This window comes from Corvus brachyrhynchos, unplaced genomic scaffold, assembly GCF_000691975.1.
Source record: "Corvus brachyrhynchos isolate BGI_N302 unplaced genomic scaffold, ASM69197v1 scaffold94, whole genome shotgun sequence".
In the NCBI taxonomy this organism is placed as follows: domain Eukaryota; kingdom Metazoa; phylum Chordata; class Aves; order Passeriformes; family Corvidae; genus Corvus; species Corvus brachyrhynchos.
In genome coordinates this window covers 12,228,781-12,247,112 of record NW_008238330.1, presented here as the reverse complement: position 1 = coordinate 12,247,112, position 18,332 = coordinate 12,228,781, and the positions used below count along the sequence as shown (strand labels likewise).

The following is an 18,332-nucleotide window of genomic DNA, read 5'->3' as shown; positions in this document are numbered from 1 at the left end:
TGATCAGAGTTTTATGAATTGTTCTTTATACATTAAAAGTGATTTTTTCAGGATACTTTCTATGAATGCTCACGGAGAGCTTTTCTATACTTGTGTGGCAGCATGAAAGAACCATGATTTTGAGGAAGAAGCATGGTAGCAAGGAATTATTTCTTTGGCAAAGTCATGAGAAGAATTAGTTCTCTGTGTCAGAATGGAGCAAGGGGATGCAGAATAGATTACAAAACTTCCAAAAGTCAGGAGAATTCGTTTCATGCGAAGGAACAGTAGGCTGAAGAGAATGGTGATAAAGTTAAAGGCACAGATCAGAAAGATAATTTAAATAGTGGCATTTGTGGTTGTTGAGGTTTTTTATGGATGAGAGGGAAGGAAGAGTGCAGGTATAAAGTCTCAGATTCAGCTGACGTGGAGACAGAGGAATTTGGTTTTTGGGATAGGTTTCATATCTGTGAATGATTTTTTTGCTCTCTGGTTACGTATTTTCTTTTGTGAATTGCAGATTCAAATTCTTACCACATTTTGTAGATTTGTCTAGCTTGTTTGTGAAGAGTAGCTTTGGAAAATAATGATCTTGAAGCAGTAGTATTGGGGAGAAGCAATTTACTTGATCATGTAAGTACTTCTGCAGATCCTTTGGGACAATTTTCAAATTACCATTTCTAATTCCTTGGAAATACATTGACTTTAAATTGTAACATATTTAATTCTCTTTATACAGGAAAGATTTGTTTTGGAGGTTTGTTAATCAACAGATATACTTCTGGGAGAGGTATCATTATAATGGTTTGCAAAGCCTCAGTTGTTTTCTAAAATACAGGTATTAAAACCTGCGTAGCTTTTCTGTAGAGTTGAAGTGGTGAAATGTACAAATCTGTTTCACTTCATTGCTTTGTAAAAGAGTCAAGAAACATGAAAGTCTTTATCTGGAATAATCAGCCCAACTCCATTAGATGTGGGAGCCTCTCACTCTGAAGCCCAGAGGGATTTTTTTTTTGGTGATGTTTGAATGCTTAAAATGCCTAATGTTTTTAAAGACCTTCTAAAACTTATAACAGCATTAATTATCAGCACCAAAGTGAGGACTGATGGTTTGTTAATGATATAATAATTGTAAAATGGGACTGAAGTGAGAAGCAGTAAATTGAAGGGAACTTGCCAAACCACAGCTTTGCTCCTTGTGCTCTAGATTTTTATTCCACCCAATATTTGTACCTCAGTCTAACTTACATGATGTTCAGTGAGTGAGGTTGTTTTACCTAAATCTATTTTTATTCACTGTTTAATGGCAAGGTAAATACCTTTTTTTCTCTGCTTAGAACCTAAATACTGTTCCCTGATTTACATGGTGTTTATTATTCAGGATACGCAGTTCCACAGCCCACAGTGCAGAGTACAATCTATACTTAAGTGGTGTAGATTCAGAGTTGCCTGATTTGCAAATAAATGGTAGCTCTACATAAGTCTTGGATCTTCAAAATTGTAATTACACTCACTACTTTTTTGTTTTTTCTTGTTGCCTGCCTAATGTATTCCTAGTTGTAAAGAAGATAGGGATTTTTCAGAAATAATGTATGATAATGTAATCAAAGCCAAAGTGGGATTTTCAGAAATGCTGGTGGATTAAGTGTCTAATTTCCACTGTCTATCACCACAAATTATGTGTGGCATTTAGAAATTTTTTGATAAGTTCACCTTTCGTTCATTGCCGTTGCCAAATACAAAACTAAGTCAAAGCTATTTATAATCTTCAACCTCGGCTTTCATCAGACTGGCTAAGACTACTTTTTGGGTGTGCATCCTCCAGAACAGTTTGTGCAATTGAGGTGTTACTCATAGCTGCAAACAACTGGAAAGATCTTCACTTGATCCAGCGGGGAAATACTTTGTCTTGAGCGTTGCTGCGCTGCAGAGAGGAGTTTCCAGTAGCCTCAGAAGAGACACAACATTTCCTCTTTCCTAAGAGTAGCTGACTGGCTCTTCTATCCTGCAGTCATTTCTAAATGTGCTTGCGCTCTAGATCTCGTTTTATTCCAAGTTTCTTCTGTTATTTATGTTGTACAGTATGATTGGATGCAATATAAGGAAATCAGCAAACAAAATACCAAATCACTTTTGTCCTGGGAGGCAAGATTCCATAGTAATTTAGATTCTGATGAAGCAGCTAGAGGTTTAACACACTCTTCTAAAACGCATTCTATAAAATACTTGCTTTCATTGAACTGTCTGGTGCTCTTCAGGTGCTGCATTTGCTGAAAAATATTGTTTGGTGTATATAAATAAGAAGACATAATTATTTATTGAGGTATGTTATCACTTGAATTTACTATAAATTCAAAATAGCGTGAAATGCATGGCAATGGCTATAAATGCTCGCTTACATGGCAGTCTTTCTGCTGTCTGTTTACATACTCTACTGTCAATTCTGTAGTATCTTTTTATGCTTTTACGTGTTTCAGAAATTCCGAAGTTTCATAGCAAAAAGGCTTTACGGTACTTCTAAATATAAACAAGCTTAAAAATAAATCCTGCAAAACTGCGATGATCCATTTAATAAAATGCCCATTTTTATAAATGCCCTGAAATAAGTGGGTGAAAAATAGTGTGACACATCATGTAGGCTTAATCTGTTTCGTATAAATTTGCTGTGAAAGCTCTAGTTCAATATGGATAATGTGCAATCTGTTCTAAACATCCAGTTGTACAATAAGGGTAATTTGTGGGAGACAGTTATGGATCTCAAGAGCCCTTTCATCATGCAGAGTGTTGAATTAATCTCCTCCTAAATGCTCATTCAGAAAGTGCCAGAAGACTCTGTGTTTGGTTGCCATGGCAGATATTATTCTCCTGGCTCCTTGGAGAGCTACATTTCTATAAACTATGAGTGTTTCCAAGTTTATCAAAGCAGTAAGTTGTAGTTACTCTGATTTTTGTTGCGGTTGACAGTTTCCTTCTGTCATATGCTTGCGTTAATTTTATTCTTTAAAAATGTTGTAAAATTTCTTTTTACCTGCTTGCTCTCTCAAATAGAATGATAACTTTCATTTAGAGACAAAAAAGGGCAAAAAGGTGTTTTGAACATAGAGTCTTACAGTCTATTTTAGATAAGAATAAAAAAGAAATAAAAGAATTGGGTACCTGTATGCTGAGAGACTAGTGAAAATGGCAGAACTCTGATAAATGCAGGTTGTAAACAGGGAAGGGAATGAAAATCAAGACTTTACTTTTATCAAGACTGTACAGGGACAGATACCATGAAGGAGGTTGGACTGATTTCTTATACAATAAACTCTTCTATTTGCATGTTCTCCCATTGCAATCTGCTTATAGGCAGCAGAGCTAATGAAGCCTGATTCCCTCAGGATTTATGTCCTGTCTTTCCTGAGCCTATAGGCAGCTGTGCACATGTCCTCATTAAACAAGTGGCAGCTACTCTGAGCTACAATTCTGTTTTCAGTGATAGGCTGTTGGTTTGGATTTCCCTTCATACACAGCTACTGATTTTCATAAAGTGAAGAGACACTTGGCATCCTTGAGACCTCTGCAAAGTTATGACTTCTGTTGAAATTGGCTGGTGGCGGCAAAGTTACTTTGTGGTCCCTTGCTCCATGGCCCTGGCCCCTTAGATATTTGATTCAGGTGATTTTAGAGACCTACTGTCACTGTGAAAACTGCAAATTTTAGGAAACAGCTGTTGGCCACCACTGAAATTCAGAGACTTGCTTGAATTTTAGAGTTACTATTTAATAATTATTCTGTAGTAATGCATGCTTGTCAGTTCAAGGTATGTGATTATGTTACTTGCTTGTCCAGATGCCTGTTACAATTTGGATGACCATGTGCTTTGAACATTTCAGCTTCAGATTTTTTTTTTTATTTAACTTTGGTGTTCTGGTTACTCAAGATAATTATACTCAATATAAGCCTATCACTAAGGAGACCAACAGGGTAACAAGTCATCAGAGTTTGCAATGAGATACTTGCCTGCATTTACTTACCCAGATACACCTATCAGTGTTTGATTTAGTGCTGAGCTCACAGGAAATTCTGTGGTCCTGTCATCTGAAAAGTAACCCCTTTGTTTGCTACCCTATTACCAAATTCTGCCCTTCCAGAGACATCCAGAAGCAAAGCTTTTCTTGGCGGTCCTGTGTCAGCTGTGCAGCTGAAAGACTCTCAAATCTAACTCCTAATCAACTGTGAATATGTGGGAGGATACTGCTTTGAATCAGTGACAGTGTGAATGATCATGTGGACAGGGATTGAAGGGAAGAAGGGAAGCTACCCATTAATAACTGGAGTTGTCAGAAGTGTTTTGTTGATATGCAAATCTACCATTTACCTACTTCCAAGTCCTTTTTAGTTTAGCATGAGGGGACATAGCATACATAAACTCTTCAGGTACTGGATAAGCAATAAAGTATTCATTCTGCACTTTGTTATGAGTATGCACCCACAGCAGGAAGCTGGGTGTGGATGGCATGTGGTTAGTCTTTCTGGGACAGGAGATTTGGTGTGTGCACAAAACCTCAGGGGAAGGCAGATATTTAGAGAATTGAGAAACTCTTGAGTAGGATTATACATCATAAAGCACTGGAAATGGATTCATTACCATTGCATTTTCTCCTTAAATCAAATTTATTTCTAGCACAAGATTGTGGAAAATGCCATTCTGGCTAGAGCCTACGTGTAGTTCAGACTGCCAGCAAAGCTGTTAGAGACCATCCCATTGAAACAACAGCTGAACTATGAAATGGTTGAATTGTGAAGTGATTAAACAGAGAAAAATTAATATAAAAAGGTTAGTCACAGTAATAAGAGGGGGTTTTCAATATGCAAGCAAAATAGGGAGCACACTAAGTGGAGCAAGTAAGGCCTGATGTGTTCATGAAGGATGTAGGGGGTTTTTAACCAGAATGACTGCAACAATCAACATACAAGCATTGCCTGTTTTTCCATTGTTCTGCAGAGCATCATAAAGACAGGATTTCTGCTGCGTTTGAAGTCTCATACACTTGTATGGAAAAGCAGCAAGGCTTGACATTTGAGAAATTCAAGAGGTTTTGTGTTCAAAGAAAGCTGGTTAGGGTCAAAGAGCATGTCAGTCTTTAATTAGTATTCAGCATCCTTTTAAGTTAGCTTGGTGAGTATTTTAGATTTTAATTGCCTAGTGTGTAATTAATTCATTACACACTATGCTGTAAAAACTCAAATATTTCTTTTGACAAGCTGAAAATAGCATTTTTTATTATTCGTACAGAGAGTAGAATATTGAATGTTGTATGTAACAGATTATAAAGTACTAAAATGTGTTTGGGGGTAATTTAGCAAGCAGACAACAGTGGAGTTCCTTTAACCTTCCCTTCCTGAAAGAAGTATTAAACTGAGGTGACTGACATTCTACATTTTTGTCAGCTCAGTATAACATTCTGCTAAGAACTTTCTGAAATTGTGAGGCACGTACTGCAGCTTTGTATAGACAAGCATATATACATCATTGCATGTGTATCAGTCTCAGTATTGCTCTGTTAAGAAGCAGTATTATGTTGCTGCTCTGTGTTTATTTATTAAGAGACTGAAGTCTCCAATATTCAGAGGGAATTTTCATAAAAACCAAATTCATTTATGTACATGGAAAGCAACACACCATTACATAAATAGCTGTGCTTAACCAAAAGAGTAAGTTTTCCTGTATGTGCTCTCAGGATTGGTTCTCTTTAATGTGCAGCTCTAAGAATAACAAGTAACAGGGCATGGGGTGACAGGTAGTTCATGTGCAAAAGAGAACACTGTTTAGAGCAGGTTTTTTGGGGAGATAATGTCTTTTTTGCTTCTGAGAAGCAGGCTGTCAGGAGGTTTCAATGGTACTATTAGGCTCTGCATACTAAGATGCCAGCTCATATAAAATGGATTAGAGAAGCCAGGAGGAAAATATCTGCCAAAAGAACTGAATTCAGACAGATACTTTTTAAAGCTTTATTGTATTTTAAAGTTTTAGCCAAATAAATGAAAATTAAATGGAAAAGCATAACTAGAATCAAATAGAACATTTTATAAGTTAAGGTACTGTAATACTCTTTTTGTTTCTTTTTCATTTCTTTTCTTTTGACAACAAGTAAAACTTCAGCTAGCATTTCAGAGCAATTGTGCCTCTGTAGTTTGCTAGGTTATTCGCCCAATAATAGGAGCAGTGTGCACTACTTATGGCCATGTATCCTCTGAAATAGATTGAAAACAGAAAGATTTGCTTTTCTGAGAAGCATTTGGAGAATCTGAAGTTAATTAGTTTAGTTGCTCTGTTTGGTTTTGGATTGGTTGGTTGGTTTTTCTTCCTCATTTAGAGGCTTTGCTGACTTCTTGTTCTATTATTTTGAGAGTGCTTTAGTTTTTGAGTCTTTGTTAGGGCTGCATAGCCAATCTATGATTTTTTTTGTCTGATTACCTTCTTTTCTTAGGAGAATTTTTTTTTCTTTTTATCTGTTTCCTCAGATGATAATAGTATCATTCATATTCCAGGGGTTTTTTTTCTCTACTGTCTCAATTTTTATTTCATGTGGAATAAATTACAAAAGTCAGAAGAATGTGGAATGCATGTAGAGAAATGAGCCATAGCCTGTACTACCTACCTTGTTATCTCAGAGCAAAGCTGTCCCAGAGCAATATATACTGCAGCAATGCACATCTCAGTTCAGGAGTCTGCTGCTGTTCTGTGACCTCTCCTTGGTCCCTCAGAGCGGAGGAGGGAACACTCAAAACATGTCTTGTTGGGCCAGAAATTGTTACCTTGTCAGACACAGAATGTTTGGTAGGGTATTGGCTTATTACAAAAGAAAAATATGAGCCAGAAAGGACCATCTCCCAGATAAAATTCTGGAATGAATTAATGGGGCAGTTGAGCAGAAAGGATGGAGAGGTGAGGAGAGTAATTATCTCTTTTTAGGAGGAAGAAAAAAAAGAAAGGGTACAGCCAACAGCTCTAAAACCCCAGGAAAAAGCAACGAAGGTGCTCAACATGATAAAGCAAAGACTTTTCTTTTCAAAGATGAAAACCAGTTTTTGATACTAGAGCAAGCGCTGTTTTCATCCTGAAAAAAATAAGGCTCTGGATGACCTAATTGTGGCCTTCCAGTACCTGAAGGGAGCCTGCAGGAAAGATGGAGAGAGACTGTTCACATGGGCATGTAGTGATAGGACAAGAGGTAATAGTTTCAAACTGAAAGAGAATAGGTTTAGCTTAGATGTTAGGGAGAAGTTCTTTACTGTGAGGATGGTGAGGCACTGGAACAGGTTGCCCAGAGAAATTGTGGATGCCCCATCCCTGGAAGTAAAGGCCAGGTTGGATGGGGTCCCTGAGCAAGCTGGTGTAGTGAAAGGTGTCCCTGCCCATAGCAGGGGAATTGGAACTAGGTGACCTTTGAGGTTCCTTCCATTTTGAGCAATATTGTTCTAATGTTGTCCAGATTGGTTGATCAAATTTTAAGGGATGTGACCAACTAGAGTTCCTTCAAAGACATGTTAAAAGTTTAAATTTCAATGCAGAGAAACTATTTTGATTATTTAGCAGACCTGTGCAGGCATGGTGCCTCCGTAGCTTTTGATAGGAAAGAAATAGGAAAAAGTTGAAGGATTTTAAAAGCTTTTGTAACTATTTTGGTAATCCTCATGGACGATATGGTACATCTGCCAGAATGGGTCACAAAACCCAGGTTTTTAATATTCAGGTCATACTCTGAGACAAAAGAACTGTGTGTTAGGTAACTCTTTATTCTGCAGTGTTTATTTAGTTGTAGCACTTACAGGGCTTAAACACATTAGGACTTCTGTTGCCTTAGCTCTGTGTAGAAATGCACAAGCGTTAAGTTCCTGCCCCAGAGGTTTTTTGCGTGTCGGTGCTACAGGTACACATCACCATCTGATTGCCCATGCAAGTTTCAAGAGCTTTGTACAATTCTGCCTCGTGCATTGCTTTTGGTTATCTAGGAAGAAAAAAGAAGACTTGAAAACATTTGGGCAGCAACACAGCCTTAGATGTTTAAGGACAATTTTACATGCTGTTGGAAGAGCAGGACTGCCCAAAACACAGCAGGGATTGCTGGATATTTTTTGAAGAGAAGTTCTGTGTTTGAATAGTTTGAAACAGAATGAATAAGGAGGTCTGTTTCTGTGAAAGGGGGTGGGGGTTGTTATCAATGTCTTCTTGGGCTGGTGGCATTTTTCAAAAGGTAAGACTACTTTTATATATAAAAGAGTAGTAAGTCTGCTAAATAGATATGGTTCTTGTGACTCTTGGTCCTTCCTGTTTCTGACTTGAGAAATGCTATCAAATTAGGTCTTTTTCCTCTTTTGGGGAGATGGAAAGGTCTGTTAATACATTCTAGCTAACATTGGGTAACCAGAAGTGAGGTAAATTCTTAATGAAATGAAAGACAGATGGTTTTGGGTTGGTGGAAGTGCTGTTGAGTAAACCGAGAATGTAACTGGTGTGCCAGGTTGAGAAACTCCTAAGTGGCTAAATTAGACTCACATGTGGCAAGAAGACACCTTTATTCTGCAGGTGGGACACACCCAGAGCTTCCCTTACCTGTTTTTAACATGGTGAAGTTGAAATTACTAGACCAAACCATTAATTGGTTTATCCAGTTACTTCTTCTCTGGGGGTGGTCTGTCCTGTTGTTTCCGTGAGAAGTATGTGAAAGTGTAGTTAACAATTAAAACTTTAGAGCAACAATTAATGGGAGCAGTTGCTTACTTGCTGTATCAATTAGTTTTAAGCTTATCTCATCAATAGGAAGAATTTTCATATCTGCTTCACAAACGAGATTATTTTTAATGCCGCTGTGAATCTTCCGGTTTGTTGCGTAAGCATCGAATACAAGAGCATTTATATGGATCTGAGTGATTCTGAGCTGTATTTTCTTCTCTGTTTTTTCACTGATCAGCAGAAATCATGAAAGGAGATTCAGCCATTCACTAACACAGGACAAAAACCTCTTTTCTTCTTTTTAGTCAAACCCCTGCAGATTTCAGAAGAGAGAAAACTTATTTAAGGTGTTATTTATGTATTTTTTTCCCGATAGTATTGGTGATTATTCCCATGTCACAGAAAGATGAAACAAAGTCAAGAAGCAAGTTCAGCAGATGGCAATTTCAATAGGATATGTTTCTTTGATGAAAAGTTAATAAGATGGCAAAATTCTAATACAATTACTTGAAGGTTATTTATATGAGATTCATACCAAGTAATATAGAGTAACATATATAATATGTATTTTAAATTAGTGCTCAATGCTAATTAGTTTTTAGTATATAGTACCTGCTGAAAAACTCCATTGCTAAACTGAAGTGCGAATTCACTGTAACATTCTGGTAGCAGTATTTCAGTTACAAATGAGGAAGGCATTGAGAGGAGAATTTTCAGGGTAACAAAAACCAACACATGGAAACCAAAACCTAACAGCCTCCCATTAATATTGTGGATAATGCCCCTTCAAATACAAACATTGTTAAGGTCTTCTTTATGAATGCATTTTCTTTATTTTTTAGATAGATAAATAGATGCAGTGTACAGGTACAGAGAGAGAGAGAGAGAATGAGAATCTGGGTGTGTGGGTGCTAATCAGGTCCTTGGTAGACGCAGTCTTACACTGGCTCTTTTGTAAACCACAGCCTTTGCTGTATTTCTTTACACCACTAATATTATTGTAATTTCCTATTAGTAGTGGAAATTATGTGCTCTCATTTTAATATGTAAGAGATACTTGCTTTAGTTTATTGAAGAAATCTTTTGCTGTGGTTGTGAAATGTTATTATTTTAGAAAAGGATGGCACTAACGTCCACGGTTCTTGCAGTTCTGTTGGTCCTACAATGGTGTATGTTGGTCCTATAATGGTGTGCCTTTACTTTCTGATTGTTTCCAGTGTTAAGAAGGAAGCGGGAGCATGTGAGCACTGACATATTATCAAGTGCAAAGTGCAGAAAATGGGTTTCTGCAGCTTGTTAATATTTTGCAATTATTTGTGCTGCCCTAGCTTGTATATTTGATTTGCCCTGAAGGATCTGTGGAAATGTGTGTTCACCTTCCATCTTATACCATTACATAAATTTGTGGTGAATTAGTTAGGTGACTCACTGGATAATATTGACTCACTTTACTGATGCAAAATCATATGATGTTTTCAGCATTTATTTAGAGTGTTTTCACAGCACTTACTGGCATGTTTGTTAAAATATGGTTGGTTTGACAGATGTAACAACCCATTTTATAAAGGTCTTACTATAAAATTTACAAGACAACATATTTTGTCACAAATGGTGATGTTGTACAGTGTTTCTATAGCAATCAGAGAGTTTTGATGTGCTGCAGCTAATATGTTGAAGAGAAATTACTTTAGATGTTTGTGGTTGCATGCTAGAGAATATATTTGTTGTGATAGATTAAAGTTGAGGAATAGGAGTGTGATGGTACTGGTAACCCAGGGTATCCAGTAAAAGCACTTTGCAGTGTATAACAACATTCCAAAGCCAAGCCTTGAGGTCTGATAGAATTAAATTAGTGTGGCAATTTAACATGAATCACAATAGTTAATCCCTCAGTGCGTGCTGAAGCTGGCACCATTAGCTCTAATTTCCATTGAAGCAAAAGAAGGAGGTCAGTCTAGAACAGCAGCTGGACTGGAGCTGCATATATCTGTTCCACACATTTATTTCTAGGCTTCAATTTATTGCCCAGCTTTATCCAGCCCCTCAGAGCAGAGCCCCAAAGCGGGGCTATGCTAGCGGTACGTTGTCCTTCCTTTGGTTCCCACTGCTCCTGAAAGGCAGTGCAGGATGATGGGAGTGGGAGGAGGAGTGTGGCTCTCTCCCCACTGGGAAGCTGCCAACCTCCAGGGCCACTCTTCTCGGCAGTTTTTGTGCCAGCAAATCTGACCCTTGCCCACCTGTGAATTTAGAGGCAAAAGGGAAAGATTTCTCATTTTGAAGGAATTGAAAGTGAAAATATAAGGGAGAGGGTACAACTAGGACAGTAGAACAGAGAGTGGGGAATCAGCAAGGAATAAATAAGGAAAGGAGTAAAATGCTTTAATAAAGCAAAAATACTTGAAGGAAATCAAAGAGCGGAAGAAATAAGGAGAAGTGTTACCAAGGCATATGAAAATGGACTTGCTCTGTGCATGGAAAGCCTGCATAGACACAAGGTTCATGTTGACAAAGTAAAAGAATAATTGCAATATGCATGACCATTTTTGTAATTGTTCAAGTTTTGTTTAGAGTGTAACAATTTTAACATGAAGTTCTAAACCTAAAAACCACAATGTTATTAAAAGAAATTCTTACAAATGTAGATGTGTTTTATATAATACATGTACTCTGCCTTTATGTATTGTATTGCACAAAATTAACAGAAAGAAACTGGGATTATAGGGTTGGCAAGGCATGAAAATAATAAAATTAAATAGTCAGAAATAATTCATCCATTTTTTTCAATTTAAACCTCATCCCAAAATACTTTTTCTGTAGTTTCTCAGTTACATAGCATAGGGTGTTCAAAGGCACTAAAGCAGATTTCAGAAACAGAGTAAACGCTAATACTCAACATAACTACAGGTCGTTGTTTGTCTTCATATTACAGAGCTGCTTAAAATACCATCTCTCTTGAGACTGGAAATAGTAGGTCTTACACAGCTTTAATTTGCTGTTTATTGCAAAAGAATTTCATAAAGCTTTGCAAAGAAGTTGCTGATGGTATTGGAGACAAAAAGGCACAGAATTTTGTGATTGTCTCTGATACAGTGCAGGTAGCTCTGAACAGGGGGCTGTGGAGGAGGAGCACTACATCACTTCAAAACAAAGGTGGTGAGCAGCCTACAGCAAAGAGGTTTTCTTCCCACTAATGTGTTGGAAAAAGGGAAAAAGCATTTTGTTCACTCATAACACAGGAAACATAGAAAGTCTGGTTTCACTGAAATAAATGAGAACTTTGCCATTGCCTTTTTGGAAACCAGACCTTTACCCTTTTTGCTACGTTGTTTAAAATTGCAACAGGCTTAGCAGAGCAATTTATAAAGATTATAAATTCATAAATACTGCCATAACTATAATTTAGGACTATGTCAGCTGTTACAACTTTGCTCATTTTGAAGAAATGCAGTTATAAACTACCAAACCAACCTTTTACTCTCCTACCTACTTATTAGACAGTCTTTTGTAGTACAATGAGAGTAATGCTTTGTGTCCAGTTGTGCCTCTTCAATGAAAATGGCACGTTTAATAAGCTGTGTCCTTTGTGTACGTGTATATTTGCATACTGGTACCAAAGCCTCCAAAGTGGCAATACACAGATGTCTAGGATAGAGTGAAAAGCAGGAATAACATGTATCTCCCTGTCTCCTGCCTATGCTTAGTTCAAGAACTTCCTGAGCCAGATCAAACCATACATCCACCATAACTAATTTGAGTAACTGACTTATCTGATCAGACATATATCAGCTTAAATATAGATTTCAGAACAAATCAATAGCCTGTAATATAGTGATACTTATGTTTGGCCCAGTGTTTAAGGGAAAACAATTTATCTCTTCCCGTGGGTGCATAGTCTTCCCAAGGAGCTGGGAACTTGGCAGAAGGGAATTTGCTGTGTCACAGGTGTCTTTGGTGAAGGAAGAAATTCTGTCAGTGACACCAGCGCCATTTTGGAAGTATTTGAAGAGATATTTGATGCACTTTAAAATTCATAGAGTTGATAGCTTCAGAATATTTATAAAATAACTGTAATTAGAAGCTGTTTAGCAGCTCTGTGTTGATTATTTTTCACTAGGCTGTAAATAGGCAATAGCAGAGCCCTCACAGGAAGTAGAAGAAATCTTGTCTTTGAAGAGAAAAGCAACAATGAAAATACTACTCGAAATTATATTGCAGTAACACGTGCCTGGGTCAGGAGAGCCTCTACAGGGGAGGAAAACAAATAAGATGGCCTGGTAGGTCCCTTTGTTGCTGGCCTTGGACTCCTTGCCTAATAAACTCTTGAGTAGAATTGAGACTAGTTCTTCACCAAATAATCTAAACATTGACTAATTTTTCCTACTTTACTGCATTAAAATACTTTTTTTATACTGTGGTAACAGTTACTTTCAAATTAAACTTACTTTTCATGCTGGTACAACAGATAAAGAGGCAAATTCCCTCCTAGGAAGAACTCCCTTCACAGCAGTGGTTGCTTTCCTATGTGTCTGCCCAGTGTTGAACTCTTGAGTTCTCAAATGTAGCTTTTACTTCAGATACACTATAATATTTTCTACTTATATTTTTCAGACATTTGATTTCTCTGGTGTTTTCTGATGTATTGTGAGGCTGAAGTTTCTTGCCTGCCACAAAGAAATGGGAAATTTGTACTTGCAGCATTGTGGCTGCAGTGTGGTAGCAGGACAGAGAACAGCCATGCCCCCTGCATATTTGTCTGCTTGTTTATGTCAGATTTATGTCACAGATGGTAATTTCCAAAAATAGTGCTTGAAGTTGGGTTCTTAGTTTCATATCTGGAGTCTGATCTAGATTACCCAGTGCATTTCCTGCATAGAGGAGTAAACTTTTTATCTTGTTACTTGTTTTATATGAAACCAAGTTGGGCTCTATATGACTTCACAAATTAGCAAATTTGGAGAGAAATGTGAGCCCAGGGTAAAACTGAGACCAGCTGGTCTTGGGCTGGGGCTTAGGCATGCCTTTGTGTCCACTGGCAGAGCGGAGGGTGGGTAAGGACTTCCATAGTGCTTAGGTGTTGGGGTCTGTGTGCCTGGGTTCCAGGGATGGCCAAATTTCTGTCCAGAAACTAGTGGAATATATTTTTTTTGACTTCTGAGGATTGGGCATAATTGATTTTGAGAGATCGTCTGTTTTTCACAGTCTGTTCCCTGCTGTTGCATGATTACGAGGAGACACATTCATGCTCTTTGAGTTTTTCCTCTGCTCATTTTGTGGCATTAAATATTTTAAACTAGTCTCTTGCCTTTTGTATAATAGATTTGCTAAAGAATGTCGGCAAAAACTGTGTGGGTTTTGGCCTGTGCAATACTGGAACCGATGCTGCGTGGTCTCTGCTGGCTAAACCTCTGTGTCGTGGGTTTATGCACTTGAGGGAGGCTGATGTCTGTAACCCAGCAGGTTCCTTCTGGCCTTAAGCTGGAAAAAAATGGAAGCACAGAGCTCACATAGCTTTGTTTGTTACTCTGGAACATCTACAGAAGCTGCAGTGAGCTGTGTATTTTTTCCACCACCCAAGCGCTTGGCCACTCAAGCAGTGTGGGGAGGAAGGACTGTCACTTTCCCTCTGCAGTGCCACCGACCGCCTTCAAGCCCTTCGCCACCACTGCTGGTGTTGCTGCAGAGGCTGTTTGACTGCTTTCAGCTGTGCCTCCTCAATCATGAGGCAGAGTGAGTGCAAGGCATGTGAGCTTAAGTGGTAAATTAATGCACACTGAGCAGACTGATTGTTAGCCAGGCTGTTACTGCTGTCACAGAACCGGTCAGGTTGGAAGAAACCTCTGGAGATCAGCTAGTCCAACCTCCCTGCTCAAGCAGGGACCCCCAGAGCATGCTGCTTAGGACTGTGTCCAGATGGCTCTTGAGTATCTCCAGGGAAGGAGATTACAGTTGGTATAAAGCTAACACAGCTATGTCTGCAGTTAAGCTTCAGTGTCAGCCGTATCCTTACATTAGGAATTTGTGTCCAGAAGGCTAGTTAAACTCTCAGAGTGGTGGGTATTTCTCTTCCAAAGGCTGTGTGCCCGCTCAGGGGCACCCTGCTTAGTGAATAAGCTTGTTAAACTTCAGAGAGGCAGAATAGTTTGGTTTACGCATTTTCACTTGATTGTAACTAGTATTTGCAAGCAGGTAATTACCATCCTCCAAAACTCCCTGAGAAAATAAATGGTATCATAGCTCGCCCTGAAACCAGTAAAGCATTGTTGATGTGCTGTTGACCTAGGGACCAGCTGCACCCTTAAACTACAGTGATGTCTGTTTGACCCACAGCACAAAGTTACAGAAGTGTGTGTGGGACTGCACTTGGAGATGTCACCAAGGTCATGTCACATTGCACATTTTTGCATCATTGCTTTCATAGCCAGTCAAGAGTTTCTGACTCCAAAATCTGTTGACCAGCTGCTGATTGGGTGAGAGGTAATTGCATGAGCTAAAGGGGAGAGCATCCCTTGGGCTGGACTGGCATCCTGCGAGGGAGGTTTCGGCACACGCTCCTCGTCAGGCATTCGGATGTGTTGTTTAACGTTGTGTATTTATCTGTCACTTGGCAACTACATGGCCAGTTATGGTGGAAAAAAAGCTATAGAATATGAGCTACACAAAGACAAAAATAATGTAATATTTTGAGGGACAGAATGCATGAGCTATATACTTCTAAAGAAAATACTATTAGTCTGACTTCCACTATTCTTCATTTTTGTACTGTCTACTGAACTAAGATAAGGTTCAGCAAGGGGTGACTAATACTGTAAGAATATTGTAATGAGTATTAATTAATACTTTGCAATTTAAATCAGAGACAATCTGAAGTAGATCAGAAAAAAAATCTTAGGAAAAAAATGTACTACAAATGGGGTTGCTTTGTCTGCTGTTCCTCACAGCACTATTAATCAGGCACAATACTCCAAGGCACAAATTACGTGATTCTGCAAGTTTTCCTGACTCTGCACTACTAATTTTGCAAACCTATTGTTTCATTAACACTGCACTTGGTATTCTATCTTGAATTAGGCATACAAGAAAGGAAAGAAGAGAACCATTTCTTTGCTCTTTCCTGTTACTTTCTATTTCTTGTAGCAGATTCCCACTCTGGGTCTGTGGAGTCCAGGCAAACTTCCTGTCACAATTCCTGTAGAAACAACTGTAAAAATCTCTCAACCTGGGAGGGACCTCAGAAGGTCAGTAGTCCTACTTCCTGCTCCGGATAGGATTGGCACCAAATTTAGGCCCCAGCGCTTGTTGGGGGTGGTTTTCCTCTTGAGTCTTTTGAGGACAGAGACTCCAAAACCTCCCTGGGCCCCTGCTGCAGTGCTTAGTTATCCTTGTAGTGAAATGCTTTCTGTTGAGGCCTTTTTGGCTTATTTTTTAATGACCTCTTCATTTCTTGTTTCCTGGCTGTGCACCCTGGCCAAGACCCTGATCCCGTCTTCTTGCTTACGTCCTTGTAGATATTGGCAGGTGTCTCGGGCATGTGCATCACCTCCCTGCCCATCTTGGATTCCATAGTTAGACTTGGCAGAGTTCATCAGTATCCTCCTTACACTGGAGGGCCCAAACCTAGATGTAATCTTTCAGGTGCAACCTAGAAGTAAGGAGTAAATATTCCTCAAGAAGTTAAATTACTGTAATTGCTTACAGTCCTTGTGAGAGTGATAATTCTGAATTTGGTTTTTTGTTATCTTCAGTTTAAAATTCTTCTTACTTCCTATTGACTGTTCAATGCTCATGTATGGCTTGCCTTTGTAGGGAGTTGTTTCCACTGGATTGCAGCATCACAGGGCCATTGGTTTTGGCTCTGGGAAACAAGGAAGTTGTGAAATTGTTCCTACAAGTCTTTTACCATGCTATTGAAGTAGGGGAGAAACTGTATTCTGGAAATCATCAGCTTTCAAGAAGACTGAAGGGTTGTGCAGGATGACTTAAATGAAAATAAGCATTCAGTGTTACATTGTGGCTGTGTGGTCCTGGGATTTATAAACGGGAGTGTACTAGTATAGGGACTGGTTATTACTGCTGTCAAGAAGCATCAGTTACCATCTCCAGCTAAGGAACCTAACAGGTTGCTGGAAAACTGGTCAGAGTCAGAAATGCAGCTTAAAAGTAACCCCAAGCCCAGAGTCCTTGAGCGCCGTTCCCTGTAGAGCGTTCCATGCCATAGACAAAACCCTTGAGGGAAGGTTTGTGATTCTAGATACAAAGTTACCATAACTTTACACCATTATAATCAGTGAGAACAAATTTCCATTAAATAAGCTTTTAAACCTTTACACAGAATAAAATACTACATGTGGAAGAGGCTTACTGAGTTTTGAAGTGGGTGTTAATTTGCCTCTTCTGTAACTGGTTGGTACTTACAGATTAAGCTGATACAGTTCTTGAGACAGCTCAAGAGCCAAGAAACTACTTTTGTTGTGATTGGACACCATTACAAAAGAAGAATTTAATATATATCTACCATGTTTTCATATAATTATTAATGTAAGAAAGTGGGAAAGATACCATGTACCACTGCTCTTTCTAAGTGCTCATGAGCTGTTCTACATGGTGTATACTGGAAAACCAGAAGATGGAATTGCTGATAAAAATCATCTGCCTTCATGTCTTCTTATATTTAATATAGGCTGTTTACATGTCTGTTCTACATATGTACAAACCTATGTGTATGGTGAGTATACCTATGGAAAAGCACCAAACCAGTGAATCATTAGATCCTGGTTTCTTTGGTTTTCACTTTTATATGCTTTCTATTTTTAGAATTGTTTTCCACAGGTCGTGGTTGAATTGTCAGTTGGAATTAACACACACAGTGGTGAAATTAAGACTAGTTAGAGGCTGGCTTACCAAGACTGAGCATAACTGGAAAATAACAGTGTTATAAGCATTTGACACAGAGCTCAGCAAGGGCAGTAAATCAACATTAAACCGGCAAAGACTGTTAGTGCCTGTTAAATGTTGGCTGTCCCACAGAAACCATAAAGGAAAGGTGAGAGTGTTTGATTAGGTTATGAGTGTGTGTGAAACCAGCACAGCAGCAGTGCTGGGTTATCTCTGACCTCCTCTGGTGCAGAAAGAAGGTCACAGCTGGATTGGCAAGGTGGGGGTGTGAGAGGCAGCTCCTGCCTCTCAGCCCAGGGGCAGAAAGAAGCCACGTGCTGGGACTCAGCCCGAAGCAGCCCTGCTGTGCAGAGTGAGGGGCAAAGCAGCTCCTCAGCCCTGGGCAAAGGGCTTGGAAAACAGAGTGGGCCACGGTCCTCCTCGTGCCATGTGGAAGTATCCTGCATTGCCAGTGAGGCTGTGACTTGAACCAAGCCCTGGTGCTGCTGTATATTTCTGTTATTTCATGTTTGTAGCTATTTAATTTTGTATTTTGGTGGTGTTGGCAGCACTAAATCACATGTTTAGACTTCCACAGACCCTCTAACTGGAGAGCTACCACAGCCATAACTTGTACACTGAAGTTGGTGTTTCTCATGAGTGAGCCCACAAAGGAGTAGCCTGATTTCCATGCTTGGCATGCAGCTCTATTTGTGGTGTGAAAGTATCATTTTAATAAAGTTCTTTCAGAAAATTTAATGTT

At 38.9% G+C, this 18,332-nt stretch overlaps 1 protein-coding gene across 3 annotated transcripts in view; it reads left to right on the top strand.

Annotated features, from left to right (window-relative positions):
- ANO10 (anoctamin 10) overlaps positions 1-18,332 on the top strand; it is a 121,596-nt gene that overhangs the window by 99,221 nt on the left and 4,043 nt on the right. The window contains exon 13 of one of the 3 annotated variants that reach the window (XM_017734574.1): positions 15,836-15,933. The exons of 1 other annotated variant lie outside the window; for it this stretch is intronic. In XM_017734574.1, the coding sequence (XP_017590063.1) occupies positions 15,836-15,933 (98 nt within the window). Of the gene's footprint in view, positions 1-15,832; positions 15,934-18,332 lie in introns of all 3 variants that reach the window. One more of the 3 variants, XM_017734573.1, reaches the window with a different exon arrangement.